The 23,290-nt window shown below is 40.1% G+C and overlaps 1 protein-coding gene across 2 annotated transcripts in view; it reads right to left on the reverse strand.

Annotated features, from left to right (window-relative positions):
• The window catches only part of PARP8 (poly(ADP-ribose) polymerase family member 8), a 188,573-nt gene extending 165,465 nt beyond the window's left edge, over positions 1–23,108 (reverse strand). The window contains exons 1-3 of one of the 2 annotated variants that reach the window (XM_068990449.1): positions 23,003–23,108; positions 22,814–22,915; positions 21,812–21,866 (exon numbers count right to left, since the gene is read on the reverse strand). In XM_068990449.1, coding sequence (XP_068846550.1) covers positions 21,812–21,866; positions 22,814–22,915; positions 23,003–23,108 — 263 coding nt within the window. Of the gene's footprint in view, positions 1–21,811; positions 21,867–22,813; positions 22,916–23,002 lie in introns of those variants that run through there. The other variant, XM_068990450.1, reaches the window with a different exon arrangement.
• Between the last annotated feature and the right edge of the window lie 182 nt (positions 23,109–23,290).

Consider the following 23,290-nt stretch of genomic DNA (forward strand, 5'->3'; position numbering starts at 1 on the left):
GTGACCTCCTCTGACCTGTTTCCCAATGAGTATTTCCTGTGAAGTCACTTCTTCTGCAATGCCTGCTCACCAGGGATCTTTGAGGTTTGTTGCAAAACTACTGTTAGTGATTCTAGAAGCCTGCCCCAAGCACACTCAAACCAAGCAGAGTCTTTTGTTTGTAAGAGTTGTGTGTGAGAATGAACTACTCTCACAGGGCATAGTACATTTATTTGTGGAAGATAAATCCAATTGTTCTGTAGCTTTTCCAAGGCCAAATAGGAAAATACATCACAAAATGAAAAAACTCTCTCTGGTGAACTTTGTGGTTGTCACACCAACAACATCTATTTGTTTTGTTTTTTTTTTTCCAGAAATGTTCCTACTGTCCAAGACTGTATTGTATCTTTCTCAGGGTAGCTAATTTGATACTCAACTCTAGCAATGAGACATGGAATGCAGGCCCCAAATAATCAGCATCTGAAAGCATCTCCCCTGTTTAGATACAGGAAAGGAAAAACCACTGGAGTGGTCTGCAGCTGTCTTGCAATCCCTGGAGAAAGTGACACGTACCAGCTGACATGGAAGACAAGCGTTAACTTTGGGAAAAAACCAAGTAGTTGAAGACATTCATAACTCCAATTAATCAACCCATAAACTCAATTTTTCACTGATTCCAGAGTGAAATAACCAAGAAAAATCTTTTATTTCAGCCAACTGAGTTGAATATTCCATTATTAGCAAATGAAGGCATCTTGACAGATACAAATGTCAAGACACACAGCTTGTGTGTGTTCCATGCTCTGAGAACGATCTGCACGTTCCAGAAATCCTGGCGTGCTTATCCCTATTCTCTAATCAAATAACACTTTATGTGCAAAAAAAGAAATGTCATAAAATCTGCATTTTCTCTAAGAGGAGCCTATAGTCCAGGCTTCTCTTACAGGTTATAAATGGGACAGCAGAAGCCACAGAGATGTTGGATGATTTGATCGCCATGGGACTGGAGCTGCAGCAGAACCACAGGACCCCTGAGTGCCCTGCAAGCACGCCACCTACAGAGAGACTTCACCCACCTCCTGCTTCTGGGAAGGAACAGGAGGCAGAAATAAAAAAATATGTCCTTTGCTACACTTACTAAACTCCTTGCTTTCAAAGTAGCAAAAGTGAAAAAGCCATTTTTAAAAACCCAAGCTATAAATATGGAAGTCAAGTGAGTCCTGGAAATCACTCCTGACACTGGCTCCAAATAACATTAGGTTAGCCCCAAAATATCCTCATAAGGTTTCTGATAGGCTCATGTAATTGAAGCAGAAGTTGGACGCTGGTGCTCTGTCAAGACTACATTTAGGCATTTTATCATTTTTATAACATTACATAAGATGAAGAGAAATAGAATATATGAATATATATAAAACTTTAGTTGTCACTTATCGTTATTCTTCAGCCAGTATTTTTTCATCCCAGCCCAGGACATCGTCACAGCTCTGTTATTTGGCAGTGACAAAGGCTACTGATTCCAGCACTATTTTCCTTCTCCAAAAACACAAACCTAAATTGAGAAATAATCAAGGAGAGAAATTCCCTTCTCTTCTCTATTCATTCAGGAAGAAGAGTCTTTATTTCTTTTCAAACCCAACGGAGAGAACCAGGCACATATTACAAATTTATCTACTTTCACTTGCTCAGACTTAAATGAGCGACTAACACTTTCAGGCTGGTAGTCAAAATTGTTTACTCATTATTCAGTGAACTTCAAGAACCAATTAGCTATAAAAGTCATCTAAGCTAGGAAACCTTCACCAGCCGTTTTGGAAAACAGTGTGCATTCTTCTACTAAAATAAATTACAAATGCTTATTGGAAATGTCTAAATTTTTGTCTTTGATAATTAACATATAATTTTAATTCAAACTGTAGATTAAATTATGCTTCTTTAATGCTAATTAAAGAACATGAATATTAGAGACTTTCTTTTTTTAAAATTCTACTTAGCAATATATTCACATATATGAACATGTGGTTAAAATTATTCTCAGTGTGCCATCTAAAATATGACCTATATATTTTAATGGAAAAAATATTATATGAGGGGTCTATTTTGATTTACTATTTGTGTTTTTCTGTAAGAAAAAGGTGTCCATAGAGCAATGATTATAATATAGAAAAATGTATATGTTGTGCCTCTCTTATAGTAGAAGGTAGAGCAGTTCTAAATTTAGAAAAGTGAATTTACAAAGTAAAAATATATATCAGTGAAGTTAGTCAAAGATTAATTATTGCTGAGACTGGCAATGTTATGTCCCTGCACAATTACTCATATTAGAATGGGAATGTTTAAAGTAAACTATGAACAGAATATGTAATGAGGGCAGAAGCCACCCTCATCATTCATCTTTATATTCCCAGTTAGAGCACCTTGCTATAGTGTCTTCATTGTAATTGATATTCAACAAATATTTGCAAAATGAATGAATAAGGAATGAATGATGAGAAAATAATACATAGCTTCTCTGCCTCCTGGAGGTTCAGTACACTACTTTCTTTTAAATTTAATTAATCCTCAATGTCCTTGTAAAATAGCCAAAGGGAAAATATACTTGCATTACATCTGAAATTGATGGAATCTATGAGAAGGGTTAAACCTCTTCCTCAAAGTAAATAAAGCATTCACACTCTGTATAGCACCAGGGTATTTAAATCATTTCCTAGGTGGAAGGAATTCAATTTGATCCCCTGCAGCATAAACCACAGGAATTCTTCTCAATCTCTTCAAGATAAATCCCTGGGATCCCTGAGCTCTGCTGCTAATCCATCCTCTCTACTATTCATTCTCTTGCTTTTAAAGTTCCTTTTCACTTCTTCCCCCTCCAAATCCATAAAATTTCCAGGTCAGCCCTAATTTGAAGCATTTTATCCTGCCTTCCCCAAATGTACTCTCACTTAGACCATACGTTTCAACATACGTTTCAACATTCAGAAAGAAAAAAAGTCATCATACTCATATGAGATCAAGAAAAATAGTTTACCAACATTTGAAAGTAACATGACTGCTCTCTCTTCACCTCTGCTGATCCACAGCTAAGCAAGTAGTAGGATATAAATATAACTTATCTTCACTATTCATGAGGATACTACTCATGAATTAAAAGTCTGACACAACATTTATGTGACCTCATTTTGAAAATTTAAAATAGCATAAGGCCTCTAGGCTTAATTTTATCACAGAAAGATTAAAGACACACAAGCAAGCAGAGATTTTTCTCTGCTGTGGGACACTGGCAAGTTCTCGTAACTTAAAACATCTGATATTAAAAAATGCCAAACTTCTATGTGTCTGCAGTAATAAGGTGATTATCACACTGAATACCCTTTTATGCACCTTCTCTCTAGCAAGTAGAATTAATATTAACACATGGACTGAAAATGTTAAGTGACTATAAATAAGCCCAAATGACTTTGTTAAAATTTACCTTCGCAAAATGTTACTTTCAAATTCTTGGTAGAAAAACTTCTTATTGATATTAAAATACAATGAACAAATTATAAGGAAAGGAAGTATCACCAAATGTTATTCCCTATACCACCTCCCTTTGCTGTGTATTCAATTAGGCTTAGTTCAGACCTGGATTTCTCCACTCAGAAGTACAGAATATACTGTTACCTGGGAAAACAAATTTCTAATGGCACAGTCTCACTCAAACAACAAAATTCCAACCACCTATCCATACACTGCCATCTGTCAACATGACAATGATAATAGATGCAACATTTACACTGCTTTGTATTGCTGTTGTTCAGTCACTAAGTCGTGTTCAACTCTTTGAGACCCCATGGACTATAGCATGTCAGGCTCCTCTGTCCTCCACTATCACCCGGAGTTTGCTCAAATTCATGTCCATTGAGTCGGTGATGCTATCTAAGCAACTCATCCTCTGCTTTGTAGCAAAAGCTGTAAGTGTGAGCGTATGAAACAGTGATAACCATGAAATTAAACCCAGAAGAAAACGAAACATACAAAATCGTTTTAAACTATCAAAAAATACGTCATAAAATTTGTCCTTATGTTCCCTCTGGTCCCTGAACGAAGTCTGTGCCATTTTAGACAGTATTCTAACAAGCATGGTTATCTGGTTTCCAATCACATCATATTCAAAAAGAAGAAATTAATAAAGAAGAAATTGAAAAAGAAGAATGGGATGTGGGGAGACAGAGTACAGAAAGTGGGAGATTCAGGATTGGAATGTTCCTCAACCAGGTCACAGTAACTACAGGAATAGCTCCCCCTTAATCACACTGTATCATCTGCTTTTTTATTTATTAGTCCTTGAACTCACAGACTTTCAACTTCAGGTTGAAAGAAATTCTCTTGTGATTCTTGAGTCTCCTCCATAACTTCAAAACGAGGACTTTAATTCTATTTTCAATAAACTGCTTCACAAGTAGCTGAAACTGAAATTAAATTTCATAATATGAGGCTCTTAGACAACTTGAGCTGTAAGAATAATGAATCTGTAAATTTGCTGCTCTAGACATCAAAGAGGAATATTCACCCTCCTTTTCAGCCACCCAATGCTAATCCCTCTGATGCTTATAAGTGACTACCCACACCCAGGATGGTAATATGACTTTTGCCTCACAGATCAGCAACCCAACAGCTCTTCAAGAATGAATAACTGGATTCAAAGCTAAACTCACTTAATTTTTAGCTGAAAAAAAAAAAAAACTTAAGATATCGAAAGAACAAATCTCAATGCTTAATTGTATTTTACTGAAGCTATTTTTTTAAATGAAACAAAAGAACACTTAGCTATGTCATTAAATTCTTGTCAAGAAAAAGTAACATTTTCTAACAGGATAGGATACATTTGATTCTTATTATCTCTGGTAATATACATTCTTTAAAGTTGGAACAAAAACTTACTTATACCCTAGTATTAGGGAAACTATCTATGTAAATTAATTTTTAAGAAAAACAAGGATTGGGCTTCCCTGGTGTCTCAGTGGTAAAGAATACGCCTACCAATGTAAGAGACACTGATCCAGGACGATCCTGGATCATTGAGGATCTGAGACATTGATCCTCGATCCCTGATCCAGGACGATCCCACATGCTGCAGAGCAACTAAGCCCACGTACCACAAGTGTGGAGTCTGTGCTCTAAAGCCCCGGGGCCTCAACTACTGGGCCCATGAGCCACAACTACTGAAGTCCCTGCACCTGAGAGCCTGTGCTCTGAAACAGAAGAAGCCACTGCAATGGGACGCATGCACGCCACAACTAGAGAAAAGCCTGTGCAGCAAGAAAGACCAAGCCCAGCCAAAACTAAAGAATTTTAAAAAGAAAACTAGGGTCTATCTTTTGAATTCACAAAAAAGATAAAACTCAGCATTTCATAAAATTTCAACCATCTGCAAAATTTCTAATACAATTAAGTAATCCAAGTGCTTTTCAGTAAGGTATCAAAAATAACTTTTGCTTGCTTCTTTGAATGGCGACGCATGGCTTTTATGAAAATCAGGCATGCCCTCAGGTCCTAACAAAGGACATGGGACAGATGGATTTGTTCCAAATATATCAAGATTTTATTTACATCTGATTTTGCAATTCTGCCCTCTTACCACATACATGGCTTTCAACATCACTTAGGAACTAACCCTTAGAAAGAGGAAGCTTGAGTTAGCAGAATATGGAAGGCATATGAAAGTGAAACATGTTTTATGAGACAGCGATGTTTTTCTTCAGAGTGTATTTGATCAATACACTTAAGTAAGTTTCAGGGGAGCAAAAATCAACTAATTTTATTTGCCAATTGGTATTTCCTTTAAGAAAATCAATTTCCCCAGGTTTTAACTGTGATAATCGTTGCTCTTAAAAAAACTGTAGATTTCTGCATGTAAAATGTATATTGAAATAGACATGCACACAGAGAGAAGCGGACAGAGTGAATGGAGGAGCAGCAAGAATACAGATGGTTTACTAATGACCTCTGTGTTTATTCACCCTTCCCGCTTCCCACTTTCCTGGTGTATCAGCTCCAAAAGTCTTGAGTGCACGCATGCATGCTCAGTCACTCAGTTGTGTTCAATGTTTTGCAACATTTTGGACTGGAGCCCGCCAAGCTCCTCTGTCCATGGGATTTTCCAGACAAAGAATACTGGGCTGGGTTGCCATTTCCTCCTGCAGGGGATCTTCCCAACCCAGGGATCATACCTGCGTCTTCTGTGGATTCTTTAAGGCTGAGCCATCCAGGAAGCCCTAACAGCCTTGAGAGTCATTGTCCAAAAATAAAATTAAAAAGCAGCACATAGCGTGTGGGAAGCAGGCGGGAGGGTGCTGTGAAAAATAAGAACTAGGGGCACTGATGCAGGGTAATGGAGGAGACAGAGGTAGTCAGCCTAGTGATGAATAATTTGGTCCCTAAATTAGCCTCTCTACAAAATCTGAAAACTCCCTTCATTACATTGCTTCAAATTAATTTAAATTATCAAACAGATACTTCAATTAAGCATGTTAATGTCTAGGCTATCAGAATGCATAAAGTTATTGCAGTCACCAGTTTCTTCCAACAGCTTCTCCAGCATGTAAAGGACATGATATGAATGAGAAATCTGCTTGGGACCAAAATGTAAGAGGCAATTCAGAAGCAGAAACTAGGAATTATTTGCCTATCTCAAATTACTGGCTCAGTAAGTCTTTGTTTTTTTATTGGATTTCCTTGATTATAAGACTCATGTTTCTAACTTATTATCACTAAAATATATATCAAAGGATAAACTTCTTAACTACTATGCAGGAAGTAGTTGTGACATTTACCCGCCAGTGTTAGCAAGAGAGAACTCAGACCTCAGCAGAACATTTCACCTCATTTGATTATCACCCCTGGGTCACTTGTGTTAGAATCACCATGTACCTGTTGCAGAAAGCTATGACACAGCCTTAAAATAATTTTTCCCCCCTATGGAGACAGTCACACTACAGGTCAGACACTGCCAGAAAAGTCAGGGGAAACTGCCAAATGTATCAGAATATATGAAGACATTCTAAGGATGGGGGAGGCTGGGACAATAGAAAGGACCTGCCAAGAGGAGGGCTCTGGTAGTGACCCTAAAACATACTTTTAACTGATTTTCCAGAGAAACTACTTAATTTTCACAATTATACAACTCGATGAGAGAAAGGGTAAAAATACAAGGTAAAGCAAATAAGAAATGTAGACAAAAACCTGTCATTTTTCAAATTAAAAGAAATGGAGGCCTAATTATTCTAAAAGTATAGGTGACAATGAGGAACCCAGAACTTGGGGAAGGCAAGTCAGTATCACTGGAATACTGCAGTGACAGGACAACAGCCAGTGATTCCTGAGAATCTTCAGACTCTAAAAATGACAAAGGTTTACACTGTAAGTTTGAGACACTGGAAAAAAAAAAAAAAAAAGAATAGCATGCAGTTATATAAGTGGACATGTGCTATGGCTAACTTTTTAACTTTGGTGTATACTTAATACAGTTTTTATTAGAAGTTGTTATTCAATGATAGCACACCTTGCAAATTAATGCCTTTCTAAACTGAGAAAATTTTGTATTTCCAAATCAATCAGGGCAACTGTCCTACCCCAAATAGAGCATTTCTCCCCTTATTCTGCCTGCTCCTGGGGTCTAGACTCCAGGAAGTAGCATCAGGTTTGTTGCTGTTGTTGTTCAGTTACTAAGTCATGACTCTTTACAACCCCACGGACTATACAGCCTGCCAGGTTTCTCCGTCCACGAAATTCTTCAGGCAATAATATTGGAGTGGGAGTGGGTTGCCATTTTCTTCTCCAGCAGATCTCTCTGACCCAGAGATGGAATAATTGTCTCCTGCGATGTCAGGCAAAGAATTCTGTACCACTGAGCCACTAAGGAAGCAGAATCAGGGCTAGTGCTATGAATAATTACAAGAATTGCCTCCTCTTTCAAGTCTTGTGTTGGACACAGCAGGAAAGGGTTCACTCGGGCCTTGGACGTTCAAACCCTGCACATTCCCAGGAAAAGTCTGTCTTTAGGATTGGCCCTTGGCCAGTTTCTAGGAAATGAGCTTGGAACCCTTGGAATGAATCTTTTGCCTGACAGAGATGTTCCTGCAGGCCTGTGGTCTTGCATTTGCTCAGACACTTATGCAAACAAATGTTTTTTTGCTTTGTGGCTGGAATTTAAGTAGCTGAGGTCGGTCACAAAACAGCATCATGCCTGTGCTGAGCTGTGTGCTTAGTCGCTTAGTTGTGTCCAACTCTTTTGAGACCCCAGGCTCCTCTGTCCATGGGTATTTTTCCAGGCAAAAATACTGGAGTGGGTTGCCATGACTGCCTCATCATGCCTGTGACTGACCCCTAATAAAATTTCTGGACACCAAGACTCAGGGGAATTTCACTGGCTGGCAATACCCTGCATGTGTTATCACACATCATGGTGGGGAAAATCAAATGTGTCCATGTGACGCTACTGACCAGAAACCTGGGAACTTGTGCTGGTTTCTCCTGGACTTTGCCCAGTGAGCCTGGGCCCTTTGTTGATTTTAATCTGTATCCTTTCATTAGAATAAAATATAACAGTGAGTTTAACAGCTTCTGAGTCCTATGATTCCTTCTAGGAAACCACAAAGCCGAAGAATAGTCTTCAGGTCTTCCTTCCAAACTTACTGGGCTCCCCTGCTGGTTCAGATGGTGAAGAATCTGCCTGCCAATGCATCAGACCCAAGTTTGGAGCCCCAGGTCAGGAAAATCCCCTGGAAAAGGAAATGGTGGCCCACTCCAGTATTCTCGCCCGCGATATCCCATGGACAGAGGAGCCTGGCAAGCTACAGTCCAAGGGGTCAGCGTCGTGAAAAATCAGACATGACTGAACAACTAACAACACACTTTTCCAAACCTCTTATCTAGTTCAGTCCTCCAAACCCTGCAGTATAACTACTGCCATTTCATAGATGATAAAATCCAGACTTTGAGAGGTTAATTCATTTAACTGGTTGATTAAAATAATCCAAATTAATTGTGCTATACCATGCTGTAATGTTACAGGTTATAAAGAATTGTGAAATAACTATCAGTTAACCTACATTTGCAGTATTTTCTTTGAAAAATATAAAATACAACTTCATAATCTCTGAATATTTAGACTAAAATTAATTTGTAAACACAGTAAAACTTATAATCATTAAGAACTTTATGTATGTTTGTGGTGGTTCTAAAAGCTGTAATGTGGTATCAAAACTTTTAAAGATTATATGAGACTCCTTGCTTACCTACCCCTCCCCACTAAAAATAATTTTTCAAAGTAATTCAATTCTCTGTGCCTCCAATTTTTGAGAACCATATGGGGACGTGTGTAAATGAGAGAATGAAATAGGCAGATTATTTTCTTAATGTCTGCAAACGTACTTCAGAATGTTATCTTTGTATGTTGAGGGGGAAAGCTTAAAATGCACTGTCATTTCAGGATTTTGCAGGTTTGTGCGTATGTGCATGTGTGTGCAAGAGAGAAATGTTTCAAAAATATGTTATGTTTAAGTTCAGTATTCAGCCACAGAAATATCTGACAGCACCAAGTTCTACTTGGTTTTGAGAAATGCACTAGCATTATCAATACTGGATTTATACGGTGACTAAGGGCTTTTCTGGAGGCTCTGATGGTAAAGAATCTGCCTCCAATGCGGGAGACCTAGGTTCGATCCCTAGGTTGGGAAGATCCCCTGAAGGAGGGCATGGCAACCCACTCCAATAATTCTTGCCTGGAGAATCCTCATGTACAGAGAGCCTGGCAGGCTACAGTCCACAGTGTCGCAAAGAGTCGGACACGACTGAGCAACTAAACACAACACAGCACATGGTGACTAAAATTCTAGAGGCACAGAAAATTTGTGATAGTTACTGATATCTCCTGGAATACAAAATACTTGCTATTTAGTACAGTTTTATAAGTTCTATTTGAATACAACTGATTTCTAATTTTAAACTGATTTCCTTTTACAAAATTAGCTAAATGCTAAAACCATAACACAGGTTACCCATTTCAGTTTTGTGCCAAGACACTTTTATTTAGTAAAACTAAATAGCTAATTTTATACTTCCCTGATTCAAATTTATATACGTGTCTAACACAAAAAGAAATCCTTAAGCTTTCTATAGATCTGAATCATAAGTTGGGAAAGTTTTGACAAGTACCTGCTTTTTTTACCCCTGGCAATTTTTTTAAACAGACTTTTTGTTTTAGAGCAGTTTTAGATTCACAGCAAAACCAAGAAGAATATAGAGATTCCTCATGAAAAGTGTGTGAAAGTGTTAGTCACTCAGTCACTGCCTGACTCTTTGCAACCCCATGGACTATAGCCCACCAGGCTCCTCTGTCTATGGGATTCTCCGGCAAGAATATTGGAGTGGGTAGCCATTCCCTTCTCCAGAGGATCTTTCTGACCAGGGAATCAAACCTGAGTCTCCTGCATCACAGATGGATTCTCTACCACGTGAGCCACCAGGGAAGTCCAAACATACTCTTGACACTCAACACAAGCACCGCCTCTCCCATTACCAACATTCCCCAGCAGAGCAGTACATTTATCAATAATGAGGAACGTATACTACATATCAATATTATCCAGACTCTACAGTTTTAGGGTTCACTCTTCATGTTGTACATTTTATGGATTTACAAAAATGCACAATGACATATATCCACCCATATAGTATCACATGGAACAGTTTCAATATCCTAAAAACTCTCTACCTATTTAGCCATTCCTTCTCCTTTAACTCCCAGTAACCACTGATCCTTTCACTATCTCCACAGTTTTGTCTCTTCCAGAATGTCATATAGTTGGAACCACATAGTATGCAGCCCTTCAGATTGGCTTTTTTTACTTAGTAGAATGCACTTGTTTCCTCCACATCTTTTTTTTTTTTTTGGACCTCCCTGGTGGTTCAGACGGTAAAGCATCTGCCTATAATGCAGGAGACCTGGGTTCAGTCTCCGGGTCAGGAAGATCTCCTGGAGAAGGAAATAGCAACCCACTCCAGTATTCTTGCCTGGAAAATCCCTTAGACGGAGAAGCCTGGTAGGCTACAGTCTATGGGGTCACAAAGAGTCAGACATGACTGAGCAACTTCACTTCATGTCTTTTTATGGCCTGATAGCTCATTTCTTTTTAGCACTGAAAAACAATCCACATCTGGATACACCACGGTTTACTTATCCATCCACCATCTGAAGGATATGTTGGTTATATCCAGGATTTGACCGTTTTGAGTAAAATTGCTGCAAACATCATATGCAGATTTTCATGTCGACATTCATTTTTCACATCTTTTGGGTAACTACCAGGGAGTGTGACTGCTGAATCACAGGTCAGAGTAGGTTTAGTTTTACAAGAAACTTTCTATCTAAACAGTCTTCCAAAGTAGTTGGACCTACACTTGGCTTTCCCACCAGAAATTCCTATTGCTCCACATCTCCAGCAGCATTTGGTGCTTTCAGTGATCTGGATTTTGGCCGTTCTAATAGCTGTGAAGTATTAAGCACCTGAATTCTGATTTCAAAGTGCATTTGAAATGTAACATGTCCCAGAATAATCCAAAGATTGAAAAATGTCAACATTTCTTTTAAAAAACTCTTTTATGAAACTACTGCCCTAAGTAGATTTTTCCCTATCAATTACTTATAGCTAGAAAGAATTTTGTATATACTGGACATCAAGAATTGAGGATACTGGAAATTTTAAATTAATGACATAGGAAGTCAACACAGAAAGCTCAAATGAAATCAAACTAGTATGATTTCAAAAAATTAAGTTTAAAAGCTTTCTTGGCCAAAGTTTCATCAGTAGGGGGATAAATTCAGTGAAGAATATGCAACTCTGATCGAAATCACTTAATCAAAACTCACTGAATTCACCTTCTGGTTTTCCCAGAGGGATCGGCTGATCCAAGAAGAATCAAGAAAGAATGCGGCTCTCACTGAACTATTCGAACATCTTTCTTCGTTAGCTAAAAATGAAATGGCAACCCACTCCAGTATTTCTGCCTAGGAAATCCCATGGACAGAGGAGCCTGGCGGGCTATAGTCCATGGGGTAGCAAGAGTCAGACAGGACAAAGCAACTAAACCACCACCACCAATCACTACAGACATCATATCAAATTCTGTAGTAATAATAAAGCGATGACTGCTTTTCAGCTGGAGGGCCTGGTTTTCTTCCTACTGCATATCTAGCTGTGGTGCATTTTAATGAGAAAGGATGACTGCACCAGCTTTTATCCAGGAAGCAGATTTTAGCCTTCTGCTTAGGTCTCCCACATGCTAATACGTATGACTTTGTTCTGAAGAAAATCACAGATATGAATACATGTAGGTGAATAAATGTATCATCACAATTACAAATTCAATGTTAACATTTTACACACTGACTTCCAAATGAGAAACCTAGAACTAACTAGATTCTCAGTATGTGTGAGGTTCCACTGAATCACAACAGCAGTTAGTACAGGAAAAAAACATCAAATGTTAGCATGAATCACTTTGAATACAGACCTGACCCTCTGTCCCCAGGAGTGCACTTTAAAGCAGACAATTCATTCTCCACACAGATGTTCCCATAAGTAACATGTGTGCGTGCTAAGCCATTTCAATTGTGTCCAACTCTTTGCAACCCTATGGACTGTAGCTTGCCAGGCTCTTGTATCCATGGGATTCTACAAGCAAGAATACTGGAGTGGGTTGCCATGCCCTCCTCCAGCAGATTGTCCTGACCCAGGGACTGAATCCTTGTCTCAGGCATCTCCTAAATTGGCAGGTGGATTCTTTACCACAAGCGCCACCTGGGAGGCCCAAACTAATGTGGGGCTGCCTAAAGTTTAATGACTGTTGCTCTTTAAAGAAGAGAGAGTTTATTTCCAGCCTAGTGTTGAAAAAATTCTGAGAAATGTTTGAAAACTCCTTCAAGTAATTTTCTCATGTGGTCACTGGGAGGAAAATGATTTTACAAAATAGATACCTTCATTGATTTATTAAATGTAATTTGTCAAAGAAATGAAACATTTAGATAAATTCTAGTCTTCTCTCACCAACTTCTCCCAAAATATATATTCCATCAAAGATGGCTCACTAAGAAGCTCTACTGCAGTCAAAGTGGCAGAATTTAAGAGGACATAACGAGTCCTGCTACACAGCATCATTATCTATCTCTAACACATCCTTAAAAGGCTGACTTCTAATCATGTGCCAGAGAAGGCCCTGCTAACTTCAGTGCTTTCATAAAGAAGAATAGATGAGAGCTCTCATCATAAATGACTTCAATACAACTGAGGAGAGAGTGAGCAGCCCAGAAAAAGAAGTCCTCATGTAGAAATGTTGGTGGCACGAAATGCCAAGTGCCTTTAACTAAGACTTTCCCTGTCATAAAGCAAGTTCTGTAAAAATGACTGCAAATAAATTCTTTGGGGCTCAGTGTGAATTGGCAATTTCCATTTATATTATACTGTTGTTTACTCAAAAACTTTTGAATGAATAGGACTCAGAGTTTGCCAAAGTGTTTTCCACAAAACAGCTCTCTTGAGATGTTCCAGATCTGTAATCAAATAAGTCTGAAAAACCCTGAATAGTTAATTCACCTCTTGGGTATGCATAATGAACATTAATATATAAAAGCCTCTAAGAAGACAACCATTAAAATTTTTTAATATTGTTTAACTAAGCATTTCCCAGACATATCTGGCTACATATCTAACAGCTAATTAAACAGTTTGGGAAATGCTATCACATAGGAAAAATATTATTATCATTTAAGAAATATTAGGAAATACTATACCCTGGGCACTCTGCTAAAACGAGTTCTACTTCCTAAACAAAGTACTGATTTTATGTGTGTGACTTATTTTATTCAACTTACCATTGTTTCTTTTATACAGCTCTATCCTTAATAGTATTTTGGTCTGTTGTTTTCCAATTTTGCCTGATCTTTTTTTCTGCATAGATATGAAAGTCTAGCAAATGTAAACCAGTTATATTAGTCTCTGGCTCAATTCTCTACTTCACAGTGAATATTTTACAACTAAATCTTGGCTAATAACAACCTGTACTTGTGTTTTAAACAAAACAGTGATGAAAATGCAAATAACTACAGCACTTCAGAATTGGTTAACAAATCCTAACACTTTCAGGCCATTGAGAAGGTCTTTCCAACCTACATTTCAAAATGTTCAGAAAGAAGCTATCTTGGTTGCTAATTTCAGTATAAGGAAAAATGATCTGACTGCTCAAAGGCTTATGTGAATGTCTTCCTTTTAAATTTACCACTGAATCATTTGCATCTTCCATTTAATACCAAGAAGGTATCAGCCACCAACCGGATGTCACCAAAATGCAAATAAACTACAATTGAGATCAGCTGTTGTTGTTATTCAGTAACGGATACGGACTGATCTGTTTATTTTCTCATCCCACCCACCCTCCTCAGGTTTCATTTTTGTCTTCTCAATCTCAACTTGTTCCACTCGGCATCTCCCTCTATCCTCTTCTGTGTGAACACATTACATATTTTCACAGAGATGCCACTTGTGGTCAAAGGAAAGATGAAATCAATCAGTCTTTGTGATAATAAAAACCATGATCTTGATAGCCAAACCAAGAATATTATGCAACACAGATGTTATCTATCAATAAACCTTGAAAAGCCGTATATGCTTAATGCACTGAGTTGATACAAACTGTTGCTAATTAGAGAGATGAGGTCAATAAATAAACAGCAGTGAGTTAGCATTTGGAAGGCTAAGAAATATATATGAATAGATGGGAAAGGTGGCTCTTGAAAGTCAAGAATGAGAATTAAATTTAATCTGGAGAAAATCTTGGTTGCATTTGAAAGCTTCTGAGCAGGTAAGTGCTTTGATTAAATAAATACCTAAAGAGTTCAGGTATAAATGAACTGGATGGGTGAGTAGCTGTTAATCGAGTATTTTAAGTCACTTGGTTAAAAGTGACTGACCTAAATCAAGGTTATCAGGACCCAGACCAAGTGTAGACATGGGGAGTGATGAAGGTGCCAACAATGGTTTCAAAGTAAGAGCTGGTGGAGCTTAGAAGGTGAAGAAGAAGGTGTGATACATGAAACCTGAGACTGAGGTTCCCCACACCAGGCTCAAATGATGTGAAGCTGACCAGGGAAAGGCTGGGAAGAGAAGCTTCTTCAAAGGAGGAAATGTTTCCATGTGTTGGGCTGAACTGCTCAGCAATGAAGTGAGATAACTGAACAGAAAACCTGAAGTATAATCACAATCACACAAGAATGACAAGTCTTATTAATAAAAACATATTTTGATTAGTCTTTCCTGGGGGCACATGGGAGACAGGATTGCAGAAAATTAGAGAATGAAAAACAGAAAGGTTACATATCAATAACTTGATTAAAATTCCATACTAAGTCAGTGACAGCTGTCTTAGAGCAATACTTATCTACTACAGCACAACCCATCCAACAGCAAATGTGTGCAGAGAATTACAAAATATTTTTCAGACTGATGAAACTTCACTTTTATGCCTTATTTTTCCCTTTTTTCCCCAATGCTGCAGAAAGAGATGACGGGGAATTTAAATGGATGGGCCCAATATTTGCACAAGAATTCCACAGTCTATATAGATAAGTTTCCTACCATTACTGCTTAGCACTGGGCTCAGGCACTTGCCCTGTCAAGCAACAGATTTTCAGTACTGCCCCTGGCAGACATTCCACCGGCAAAGGCAATCCCTGCCCAGGCTCAAACATTCCCAACTATTCTAGTCACGCCAGTTCAACCCATGCCCCTTAAAACCTCACAAAAACATTGACTTACACTGCTGCTGCTGCTGCTAAGTCACTTCAGTCATATCCAACTCTGTGTGACCCTGCAGACGGCAGTCTACAAGGCTCCTCCGTCCCTGGGAGTCTCCAGGCAAGAACACTGGAGTGGGTTGCCATTTCCTTCTCCAATGCATGAAAGTGAAAAGTAAAAGTGAAGTCAATCAGTCGTGTCTGACTCTTCGCGACCCCATGGACTGCAGCCTACCAGGCTCCTCCATCCATGGAAGTCTCCAGGCAAGAGTACTGGAGTGGGTAGTACATCCCTATTCAGCTTCTTACTAACCATAAACTATTTAAACTACCCAACAGTTTCTTTAGCTATAAAATGTACAACAGCTGACAAAATACCTATTGGTCTTCTTTGTTGCAAATACAGGATGTAAGGTAGGCGAAAAAGCTTACAGAGACCGTGCCCAATAAATATCATTAGCAGTATTATTTTAATCCATGAAATAAATGGAGTTTAAATTTTTTAATATATAAGCTATAAAAACTTGAGTTAAGTTGGTGGTTACTTTAGGTCAATGGTTTTAAAACTCATTTACCAATGAAACATTTTTCAAAGAAAATGTTATACCGGAACAGAAAGAGCTAGATAGAGCAGCTGTAATTTACAAAGGGATGTGAAAGCCTGGCTCTCACTCATTCAGCTTCCTTCACACTCCCTTCCACCAGTCACACCAAACCTCCAAGGCAGGTTCCCAGGGCACCAGCAAACACACTTTTAAAAAAGATATCATTTTGGGTAATAATTGATATAATCAAAAATTATGAAAAATAGGTCCCCATGGGTAAGAGAAGCATTCTAATTTTTTTTTTAATGATCATTCTTTTCATTCTGACACCTTCAGGAGCTCTTGAAGGTTTCAAAGTAACTACATATTTCAAAATTTTAGAATGAACATGTACTTCTTGCATACTGAAAATTGATTAATCTTTTTGGAAATGCTGGAATTATTTCTCCATCCTCTCAGTTCCCCAACTCCTGCACACACGTACACACCTCCTTCTAGGGAACTCAAAAGAAAGCAAATGCACTTTAGCAGTCAACTGGATTGCCTCTTTCCATAGCATCCCATGAGTAAATGACTGTGCAATGGGAGCCCCAGCAGATTAGGATCCCCAGAAGATGTGGTCCACCAGAGTGGTGTCAATTTTTGTAACTGAATTAAATACTCTGAAAAAAACAAAACTCTCCAGTGTACCACAGCCCCCATAACTCTCTATTATCCTAAAAAACTGCACTATCTGTCTTCTGGAAACATTTGAACAGGTCAGAGAATAGGGCTTATAACCTGAGTAAGCAACTTCTGGATTCATAAGAAATTCCATTTCTGAGTGACATCACCAGATTAGGGGCTTTTTGAGCTATCTGAGTATCCATCCCTACACCTGGTCATTTGGGTTAGGAAATTGTTTTCCACCAGCCAGAAGACCTGTCAATCTGGGACTTACTTCCCTGATGGGGCAGTGGATAAGAATCCACCTGCCAATGAAAGGGACACCCGTGTGATCCCTGGCCCAGGAGGATCCCACATGCTGCAGAGCAACAAAGCCCAGTGCACTCTAGAGCCCAGCAGTCACAACTCCTGAGGCCGCATGCTGCAGCTACTGAAGTCTGTGCGCCTAGAGCCTGTTCACGACAAGAGAAACGCGGTGAGAAACCTGTGCACCTCAAGGGTGCATGGCCCCATGCTCACTGCAACTAGAGAAAGTTTAGGCAAAGTAATGTACAGCCAGCACAGCCAAAAATAAAATTACTTACTTCAAAAAAGTAAAGCTGTGGACACACAATAAAGGGTGTAAACTCATAGGCAACTCTGAACATTGCACCAAACATCAAATTTCTAATTTATTAATAATTTGTAATATAAATATTAGATTTCTTATCATGCACACTCCTATACTGGAAAATTCCTAATTCAATAAGCATTTCTTACTCTCATATCCTTTCTAAAAGATAGGCATTAATGTTATATTCTTGGGTGAAAAACAGTGAGGTCTCGAGAGGATAATAACAGTCTTTGGATGTGTACATTTTATATGCAGACAGACGCAGAAAAATTCTGAGAGAATAAATTCTAATGTTAATAGAAGATGGAGAAATCATGTGGTTTTAATTTTTATTTTATTTTTTACTTATCTCTTTTTCCATTTTTTTTTTAAACAATCAACACTTAAAACCTCAGGTATGTCTTCACAGTACCTTCCTTGCTGAAAGCTCAGTCAGGGAATCCTACCGGAGTCCGTGACCAGGCTCCTTCCGGGCTCCTCCTACTCTCTATCTTTAACCTCTGGCCCAAGTACTCAGCCTGCTTCCCCAGCCTCTCACTAGCCGTCACCACTCACTTGGCCCCTTCTGTTTCTTCTACCACTGACTGTATAACTGACTGCAAGCGACGTGAAGGACAAGAGCCCCCAAATCTCTGTGGTCTTAAGTTTACTGCCAACCAATAAGGGAGAAAGAAAAAAGTAAACAAACAGCATGACAAAGTATAGGGAAGGAATGAATTTGCATCAGCTTACAAACTGTATACAATTGAGGCTCCTGGTTTATAGTTTTTAGCACACCCATGAAATTGCGAGGCAGCATTCAGGAGGAGCCTACAGCAGGCCCAGGACTACTGACGACTGTGGAGTTCTTCCCAGGAGGCCAGGAATCAGAAGCATTGTCAGGATCAGTGCTACAGTGAATTAACCTTGCCCAATATATATATACCCCAAGTTTTCAAGCATATGTAGATTGTATTAATAATCAATCCTTAACATTTAACACTTCTTTTCTCATTATTTGTCAATCAAATGATGTGAAAACTACAACTCTCAGGGAAACGTCTACATCATTTTTTTGATGTTCAAGAGCCTCAAGAGATTGCTCAAAGAAGCTGGGAACACTAGTGTACAGAAAGGAGGACAGGTCTCAGAAGTGTGACAGAACAGGCTTTACCTGGAAGCTCCATCATTAACTGAGCAAATCTGAGCCGGTTCTGTAAACTCCCTGAGCCTCAAGTTTCCAAACACAAAGCTGGGAATAATAATAATTCCATGAACCTTCCCACGAGGGAAAACCAAGTGAACCCAGTCTTCTAGCTGACTATCTGCTCCCCTTCAAACCTCACCTGAAGTCCACGCAGACAGAAGGGCAAGTGTAAAAGGCACTCTGCCCCTCGCACAGCCTCTAAATGAAAGGCCAACCAACTAGGCCGATGGCCAGCCCTGACACACTGGCCTCGTGGCATGTCCTCTTATCTACAGAAACACACACACACACACACAAATTATGTGAAAAAATTTTCAGTATTATTTCTTTTTTGAAGAGTAACATATAAAATCAACTTCTGCCTCAAAACAAAGTGTAACTATTCTTGGAGAGTGTCAGAGAGGAAATAGCAGATTAAGTTTTATATACAACCTGAATTGAAAATTATTCTTGAAATCATTTCTTGAACATAAATGTTTTCAATGGTTTAGATGAAATGAGAGCACAATATAATTCAAGATAAACACTGACTATCTCTCCAGAAGATCTCCACCTTTCTTTAATCAGGAAAATGAGTCTAGCTTACACGAAATGACTGAGCACCGAGGGACTGATGCTTTCACATTGTGGTGCTGGAGAAGACTCTTGAGAGTCTCTTGGACAGCAAGGAGATCAAACCAGTCAATCCAAAGGGAATCAACCCTGAATACTCATTGGAAGGACTCATGCTGAAGTTGGAGCTCTAATACTCTGGCCACCTAATGTGAAGAGCCAACTCATTGGAAAAAACCTTGATGCTGGGAAATACTGAAGGCAGGAAGAGACAGGGGTGACAGAGGATGAGAGATGGCTGGATGGCATCACCAACTCAACGGATATGAGTTTGATAGTGAAGGACAGGGAAGCCTGGCAGTCCATGGGGTCATAAAGAATTGGACACGACTTAGGGACTGAACAACAACAATCCAAAATGACACTATCAACTGAATATAGTAAGTTGATTAGCATTTTAAATCAAAGGATTATTTCATTTTTAAATGCCCGATTGACACATAGCAATGAGAAATACATAACAAGTATAAAACTCTAATATAGACAATGTAGTTCATGAAAACAATTTTTTTCTTTCAGAAAATTTATTTTCTGCTATTAGCTACAAACCCATAAAGGGGTAATATTAAAGGTATTATTATTATAGTACTAAAACAATCTTTTATACATTGGTTTATAGAGCAAGCTTTAGGAAGGACAAAGCAATCACATCAACAATTCACAACAATCTTTAAAAAGCAAGCTGTTCCACATTACAAATGCAAGTGAACCGTTATTTAAATCAGGAAGCAAGGAAAAAACTGTCCTTTAGGAAGATAACATAGAGAAGGAAACATCTCTTACTTTAAGAGCAGCCATGGTGTTTGTTCCTACACTGAAAACTGACGTTATCGCAATTATCCATCCCAATCTCCAGGCCCTGCTCCTGGAGGCAGTTATAACTTCTCCACCTCTTGCTGTGTTAACACTAATTCAGTAATTTCCTGATAAAGAATCTTAGTGCAAACAGATCTTAGTGATTAACTGTAAGGTTCATCCCCTTCTTGTACAGATAAGTAAACTGAGGCCAAAACAAGTATCTTACTGTTAATAATAAAGCTAATTAGTTGAAAAGCCTACCCAGGGCTTTCCCAGTCCACACCTCTCATGAGAACCACAATTGTGAAACAGACAACTCAAGCAGGTATCAACCCAGAAGCATGGGGAATGTTTACAGTGGGCCACATAGCATAATTTTAACTATTAAAACAATTCAAGAGATTATTAGTCATACACCAGCATCCTTCGGATAGTAAGTCTAAGAACAGTGTTAATTTACCTGAATCTCTTCTAATGTATTCTTTTTATTCAAAAACAACAGTACTATAAAATTTAGAAATACTGTAATTTTAATAAAGTCCATACTACATATGCTATATTTTCAACTAGTAAATCAAATCAATATACCAATCCTGACACTTAAGTACACTGTGTCTATGGGAAATGTGATAACTATTTCAAGGCAAGCTTTTTTGAAATGTACACTGCAACACAAATCCTAAGTATTTTTAAGATCCATATTAATTCCAAGCTTTTTAAAAATGCATTTACAGAAGAAAGCTTCTTTTGCAATTTATATGTTCCTAAACGTTTCCATTAGCTAAAAGATATTTTGGAATATGATCAAAAGCTATTGAATGTTCGGTTCTAACAGCAAAGCTAAATCTCTGACAGTTCTCAGATGTGGCCACTGCTTTTAAACCACTGTGTCCCCAAAGGTCTAACAGGGTGAAAATTCTGCCTTAACAAGTGAAGACAGCAAGGCATATTTTTATGGTTTAATTTCATCTCTAAGTGATAAACGCAAAATTGGATTTGGGTTTACTTCATATCTCTAACAACTTAGTATTAAAGTATGCATCTCTCATTCTTCCTCCTCAAGAAAAAAGTTTACACATTCCAGCTACATATAACTTCCAAATTCTTTCTAACTATGAAAACCAAAATAGGACTCCTTAAAGAAAAAAAAAAAAAAAGATGGAGAATTGGCAGACTACATGTTTATGTCAACCTACAAAAAACATAGAAATGTGCAGCCCCAGCTCACCAGAAGAATCACATGTGACCAAACTATTCTGTGACATCTTCTGTCTTTTATGCCCAATATGCTGGTTTTGCATTCGCCTGTGTCAATCCCTAAAGGCTCAAGAGCTAGTAGAACATCTATAGCACGAAGAGTGTGAGAGCTCTGTTGTTGGCCCGTGGCATGATCTTAGAAACACTTGAATCAAACCCATTTATTTCCCCTCTGCTATTTAAAATCGAGAGACCTAGGCTTGGGACGTGGCTAAACGACAACAACAAGAGAAGAAGAAAAAAACACCCGAACACGGAACACGCTAAGAACAAAGGAAACACCAGCTTGTGAACAGGAAATGAAGCAACTCTATACACATAAATACCTTTTGGGGCCGCCAACGTAGGTGAAAGTAAAGGTGGAGTCTGAGTATCTGAAATCTGAAACGAAAAGTCTTGTTAAAAGCTACCCCCTGAAGTGGATTTTTAACCCTGGTCCTGACTCGGACCCCTTATTTCTTTGATGGAGCCAAGGGGAGGCCTGGCTGGGCGGGAGGCGAAAGCTGGAGAACCCCGAGTTCCCCTCTCCGAGCGGTGCCGGAGGGGATGCTGCGCACCCCGAGCCGGGTGCCGCGCGTGGCCGCCCCCCGCAACAAGTGCCGGGTGCCATGGCAACGGCGGGAATTTACCGGTCCGGGCGGCCGGAAGCGGCCCCCGCCGAGCTCTCGGCTGGGGGAGCAAAATCCTGTCCCCCTCCAGGGGGAGCAAAATGGACGAAAGACGACCCCCAGGCAGAGGCTCGGGGCGCCTTAGCGACCTAGGGCATCTCTTATCTTTCCGGGGGATGACACTGCCAGTCGGAGGTACTAGAGGGAGCCGAAGCGACCGGAGATCGGGCCAACGCTGCCCACCGGGGGGGCCTCGGCGCCGGGCGCAGCCAGCCAGCGCCGCGCAGCGCAGCGGGCTCCATTCCTGGCTGCCGCCGCTCAGCCCATTGCGCAAACCCGGCGGGTCCTATCAGCCGCCTGGGTCGCTGCTGCTGAAACCCCGGAGGCGGGATCGGACGCTCAAGGCGTCCACAGGGGACTAAAAATACCATGCACGGCTCGTTGCCTAGACCCCTGCTCGGGGCCACCAGGGTTCTGTCCCCAAAGCTGGTGACCGCCCCAGACGGGGGGGAGGGGAGGAGAGAGGCTGTTGCCCCCTCCCCCTTTTGGCTCCCGCTCCCGCTGCAGCAGCTGTTGCCAAATGAACCCCAGAATGGGGATGTGCAACCCACCCCCCATCCCCAGCCACACACCTCGCGGCCAGAAAACTGGGCAAGGGGGTGACGGGCGGGCAGAGGAACCTGGCGCTGGGTCCGAGGCTCTGGAAAGGCGAGAACTCACCTGCAAACAGGCAGTCCTTCTCGGATCTGGACTTCTGGATCACGACGTCGATATCCTTCTGAATTCGCTCTTGCCTTGAACACATCCCCATTAAATAAATCCCTGGAAAAGAAGCAGCCGCTATTTTCCACCCCACCCCACCCCCTCGCACGCTTCCAGCTTTCGTAAATACTCAGTTAAAAATGAAACCTCTGGCCGAGGCAGGGGCTGAAGGCGAAGTGGTTTCGGAAGTGATCCCGGGTGAGAGAGGAGGCGGTGGTGGCGGAGGAGGAGGGGGGGGAGGTCGGCTTTGCATTCCCAGATGTGACCGCCCAGCTGCTGCTCGCCGCTGTTGGATTCCAATTTCTTCCCCTCCTGACAATGGATGGTGATGACACCGACTCTCACTTTCTCCCTCCCCCCGCCAAGACCAACGGCCGTGGGGGGGCCGAGGGTGCTGGAGACGGCCGGAGAGCGATCACCGGCCGCGCGGCGGGC

This window comes from Capricornis sumatraensis, chromosome 18, assembly GCF_032405125.1.
Source record: "Capricornis sumatraensis isolate serow.1 chromosome 18, serow.2, whole genome shotgun sequence".
Taxonomy (NCBI): domain Eukaryota; kingdom Metazoa; phylum Chordata; class Mammalia; order Artiodactyla; family Bovidae; genus Capricornis; species Capricornis sumatraensis.